General features: G+C 34.5%; 1 protein-coding gene across 1 annotated transcript in view; it reads left to right on the plus strand.

The window, feature by feature from the left end:
• LOC121314788 (adenylate cyclase type 2-like) overlaps positions 1-5628 on the plus strand; it is a 155218-nt gene extending 149590 nt beyond the window's left edge. Inside the window, exons 20-25 of the mRNA XM_041248462.1 lie at positions 1518-1676; positions 2174-2320; positions 2814-2921; positions 3991-4105; positions 4552-4676; positions 5244-5628. Of these exons, the coding sequence (XP_041104396.1) occupies positions 1518-1676; positions 2174-2320; positions 2814-2921; positions 3991-4105; positions 4552-4676; positions 5244-5396 (807 nt within the window). The 3' untranslated portion in view covers positions 5397-5628. The remainder of the gene's footprint in view (positions 1-1517; positions 1677-2173; positions 2321-2813; positions 2922-3990; positions 4106-4551; positions 4677-5243) is intronic.
• Positions 5629-6000: the final 372 nt, after the last annotated feature.

Genomic DNA, 6000 nt, shown 5'->3' on the forward strand with positions numbered 1-6000 from the left:
TACATACATTGAACATTAAGTTATGAAATCAGATATCACAAATAGACTATCATATTTTATATTTCAGGAAACTGCTTTTATCTCATTTGCAGTAGCTGTCAAATGACCAATATCCCTATAACATCCCCTCTTAAAGGCTCCTACAGGGACAGGTTCCTGAGACACAAGAACTGCATGCAGCAGGGCAACATCATACAGCAAACAGAAGAGTTGTAACCAGAAAATCATTTTTCATAGATTGTCAAGTAATTACATTTTTCTAATAGCTGCCTGGAATGTAAAAGTAAAACCCTAAAACAGTCCAGGACTGGAATGAAACTAGGAAACATTAAAACTGAGACAATGTCTCTTCAATAAATAAACACGCTCCAGACTATTTGGTTTCTGATCTGATTCAGATTAAAGTTCCCTCTGCTGTTTATACTGACTCTACTGAACTGATACAGAGTGCATTGGTTTAGTTCAAGTTATGTTATTTCAGTATATAGACATACTATATATTATATATATATATATATATATATATATATATATATATATATAATCTATATCTATAGATATAGATAATAGGTATATGCCACTAAAATACATATATTCAGAGAATGAAATACACTTTTCCAGCCACTAGTCAGGAGAATAGATCTACAAAATCTTTTCACATATGCAGACTTGAGCACATACTGTACAGTACAAGAGACTGCACAACTTCAGAACTCGGCTTGAAGAGAATCATGAAAAGAGTAGTACTGCCTACTTTACAAAAGATATTTCTTTGCAACCAACCTCGTATACGTAGATAACACAAATGTCGTACTCCTAAGAACCAAAAGGATCAGTCCATGAATAATTGAGAATCCACATCAGGTCAGATTCAAACCCACTTCATGTGTGCTGGTTTTCCACACAGAAATCCCACCTTCATTTTCTCTTTCTGTTGCCAGTCTGAATGGGAAACATCAAAGAGGTAATTGAGGTTCAGGGTTTAGAAAACAAAGAGTGACAACACCTTGCTGTCTAGGCAGGAAGCTCACATGAAACTAAAAGAACTGAGAAATATGCGAACGAAAATAAATTGTTGGGAATACTGCAGAATAAAGCACTCAGAACAATTGTAAACATGAGGTAAGAGCTCTGTTTGAAAGCCATTCAAATGTCAATTATGCGCTTCTTGCTCTTGAAAGCCTTCTGGTGCATGTAGACTGTCTAAAGGGTAAGTAAATCCTTAGAAAAGTAAATTGCCATGGGCTTCATAGCTAGTCACTCTAGTTATTTAATCTTTACATTTATAGAGCACTTTTTTAATGCTGTGTTGCAAAGGTCTTACAGCACAAAGCAGACACTTAGCACAGAAATAGAGAACAAACAAGATGGTATCTTGGATCATATATACTGTGGATTCTAAGCAGCTGGGGGTTGGGTGTGTGTGGGCATGCAGTCATTCTTATTAAGTTAACTCTTCACGCATCAAAATGATCAGATGCCTACTGTTTCTTTACCTCTGTGTCCTCTTGTAACAGAATGAATATTACTGTAGGTTAGACTTCCTCTGGAAGAACAAGTTCAAAAAGGAGTGTGAGGAGATTGAGACCATGGAAAACTTGAACAGGGTGCTTCTGGAGAATGTGCTTCCAGCCCATGTGGCCGAGCACTTCCTGGCACGCAACTGGAAAAACGAGGTAAGAATGTCCCATTGACATTAAACTGAACAATCCCTTGCAACAATCAATCCTCACACATGCTAATGTACTGTACACACAAAGAATACAAAACAATGCTGAAACAGTAATCAGTAATGGTAATAAATAACAGAGGAAAAGTCTTAAATTGTGGCAGAGAGCTAGCAAATGTGTGTAATAAAATATTGCAAGTTTTCATTGGACTTAATGCATATGTAACAGACAGAGGCTAGGCATTAGCCTGCAAGCACCCACATCCCAGCAAGCGTCTCAAACACAATACAAACAAGCCTGACATTTTGACCCATATACAAGCAAGCATGGCTCTATTGTATATGTTTAAGACGAGACTTCGTCCTTCAGTGGTTACAGCTTCTATATATTCTATTACTTAATTATTTTTGTGTTGCCAATTTTGAACCATCCCTTATCCTCTCTATTGTTTTTATTTCTCCAGTCATGATCCGGTATGTTTTTTTTTTTTTTTTTTTTAACAGGATTTGTATCACCAGTCATATGACTTTGTCTGTGTCATGTTCGCCTCCATCCCTGACTTTAAAGAGTTTTATACCGAATCAGATGTCAATAAAGAAGGCTTGGAATGCCTCAGACTGCTGAACGAGATCATTGCAGATTTTGACGAAGTAAGAGTCCCAGTAAACAAACACATTCTTTTGTTTGTTAAATAACTTTGGCGGCAATAGGAACATTACTACAATATGAACAATAGAAATACTACAAAACTTGTATATATAATATATATATATATATATATATATATATATATATATATATATATATATATATTTTTTTTATTTTTTTTATTTATTTATTTATTTTATTTTATTTATTTATTTATTTATATATATATACCTATATATAAATTATATATATATATATTGTTAGTCAAATATATGTATTAACCAGAGTAACAATATAATTACGTGTAAATATAATTAGTAGTAAAGAACAATAAGAAGATAATCGATGAAAAGTTGTCTTGTAATGTTGCATAATTTGTGTAGATACTACGAGTTTATTAACCAAGATGTACGCCATATTTCTATTCTTGCTTTTTTGCTTTTGTTAAAGCATTGTGAGTTGTGACATAAATAAATGGTTAATGCTTTTCCACAGCTGTTGTCTAAGCCCAAGTTCAGTGGCGTGGAAAAAATCAAGACAATTGGCAGCACTTACATGGCAGCGACAGGACTGAATGCAACATCAGGACCAGAATACATCCAGGTATAGTAAAGGGTTATTTTTTATTTTTTTTAAATTTTTCTACAAAAACAACTAGTATTAAATGGTCACCAACAAACCTGGGAGAATGTAACAGTTAATGTACATTGTTTGCAGGTCAATTACATATTCTAAATTATTATCAAGTCACTTTAGTGCCTCTATTCTAAGCCTGCCTCAGGCAATTTGCAAAATGAATGATATGTTCTTACAGTACATCAACCACCACAATAGTTCCAGTACTTATCTTGACATATTGTAGTTGGTGCAGCCAAGGAAGGATTCAATGCAGTCTCTCTCTAATCCACTCCTTAAGGAGAATAGTGGGTGTGATCTAAAATATATATATGTTGATATCATATAAAATAAACATAGAAATTGTCATTTTAGCTGCACAATGACTGAGTGTGGAGTGAAAATGGAATAAAACATGAAGAACAAAATATTTTAAAAGGCAAACAAGTTAATTGTTAAACCAATCACATAGACCATGTCACCACAGATTGCAGAAAACCTTTTGTGTAAAGTATAAACAAGTACATGAACCTTTTGCTTTCAGTCTTGAAAATTACGATAATAACAGTAATTATAGAAGCAATTTGAATTGTAAATTGCAGTGGAATCTGGATACATCATTTGTGCATCAATGTATTGACTGGAAGCACCATCAGCTGAGCTTTTCTACATTAAAGAGAACATTTTGCATATAAACATTTCTTGAGCCTAGAAGTATACAGGTCAAGAGTAACATCATAATTGGCATATTCCTTGATTTCCATGAGATGGCAGAAATCAAGGTATATAGTATAATTTCGAAGACTGGACAGACCATAAAACCGTTTTACAATTAAGAAAATAAATTCTATTGATTCTGTATCTGTTGACTTGTTTTTGGAAAACTGAAGCATGAATTAATTTTCTGAATACTTGAAGTAATTAGAGTGAAATATTGAAATCGTTTGGATTCCATTTCCAAACATATTCTGGGTTTGAGAGTTTCCAGTTTGTATGTATTGAAGGTACATTTGTATACAGATAATGGCTAGTATAATGCTTCTCTGTTTCTCCTCAGGAACATGACAGGCAGTACATGCACATTGGGACTATGGTGGAGTTTGCCTTTGCAATAGTGGCAAAACTTGATGTCATTAATAAGCATTCCTTCAACGATTTCAAACTCAGAGTTGGTAAGTACATACAGTGGTTGAATAATTCCTTGTTTCAGCTGTTGATAAAGGATGGCCTATATCTATAAAATGTAACTTCCATCAAAGTAACCATGAATCTGAGACAAGCAGACTAGCCAGCAATGCATTTAAGGCAAGGTAAATTCATGTCTCAGCTTTTACTCCTTAAAGACTTGAAGAAAGAGGAACATATATTTTTAAACTGACACTGTGGTACTGTTTATCATCTACCTCTCCTCACTTTGGGAGTGAAGCTTGAGACTTGAGAGTTGAATATACAGTACTAAGTTTCGTTTAGTATTTTTTTAATTCCCCACTGTTGACTGTTTCATAGCTATGAAACATTTCAAAATGTTTTTTTTTTTTTTTTATATTCAAAGCAGTAACCTTGATATGTGCACTGAATTAAAAACAGATTCCTGTGTTTGTTTAATCTCTTATGACAGGAATGAATCATGGGCCTGTGATTGCTGGAGTAATTGGAGCTCAGAAGCCACAGTACGATATCTGGGGAAACACAGTCAATGTAGCAAGCCGGATGGATAGCACAGGTGTGCTTGGCAAAATACAGGTAGCTAATTTACTGTGCTGCTGCATTTAGTTTGTCACAGATCAATGCCTAAATGGGCTTTTTGCCACATTTGTACAATGAGATAAGCAAAGGGTAAATAAATCTGATTTGGTCTCAAAGATATTCCCTAATTGAATCTACTACTACATCTACCTATCCCCACACCAGTAGAAACACGTGAAGAATCATAAGAAATGTCAGTGCACAAGGAACCTCAGTCCACAGGAAACTCCATCAAGTGTTTCCCATGACATTTCTGGGCTTAATTAAAAATCATTGAAGCAAGTCTTACATTGTATAGCTAGCCTTTAACTTAATTACATTTTAAGAGGTAATATTTTTGATTAAGTGAAATAAACTAGAATGTTGCCTATTTCCCTTCAACTATAGTTAGAATACAAACTTACTAATGTGGTAAAATAGGCAAAAGAAAACTACTTAACAATACCTGAGTATTGTATATTATAATTCATAAGTATTAGTATGTTTATTGTAGATTATGTCTAGTTAATTTGTTTTGATTTAAAGTTTAGCATAACAAGACATTGTTCCCTTCTCTTTTTGAAGGTTACAGAGGAAACCAGTAAGATCTTGCAAACATTGGGATACATGTGCACATGTCGGGGAATAATAAACGTGAAGGGAAAAGGAGAGCTGAAAACCTATTTTGTCCACACCGAGATGACCAGATCTCTTTCACAAGGAAATGTGATGCCTTGAAAAGACTAATGTGACAGTGCACAAACCCAATAAATCCCTATCAGACACTAGTTGAACATCAAAACCCACAACATCTGTAAATATTACAACTCTGTCCTTAGGTGCACGAATGTTGGATGCGTTTAGCAGTGGAATCTCAAAGGCAGTGGCACATACTGAGGGAACTCAGCACTGTGCACAGACAGCAGTTACTCACAAGACCAGTTTTGTACAAAAAGAAAAAAAAAATGGAAAAGACAAAAAAAAAAAGTGTTAATGTTTTAATGCCATTGTTTTGTAAAACTTCATTAAAGGTTTGTATGTATTTTAGGCTTTATGAACTCTTTCTTTGCATAACACACACAATTATTAGAAATACAGAAAGCACTTCGTTCAGACAAGCTGGGTTGATGGAAAACCTACAGAAAGGTAAGCAAGAAAATAAAATAAAATGACTAGTACTGGAGAAATTGGTTGGGTTCTCATCAGTGACATCTGTGAAGCCGGGGACACCAGCCCGCCTTTACAAATGAAAATAACATTCAATATGTGCATGAGAATCAACTGCATTACTGATAACTTTCCATTTCTGGAGGTGACAGTCACTGTACGCATTATTGTACTT

This window comes from Polyodon spathula, chromosome 4 (assembly GCF_017654505.1).
Source record: "Polyodon spathula isolate WHYD16114869_AA chromosome 4, ASM1765450v1, whole genome shotgun sequence".
In the NCBI taxonomy this organism is placed as follows: domain Eukaryota; kingdom Metazoa; phylum Chordata; class Actinopteri; order Acipenseriformes; family Polyodontidae; genus Polyodon; species Polyodon spathula.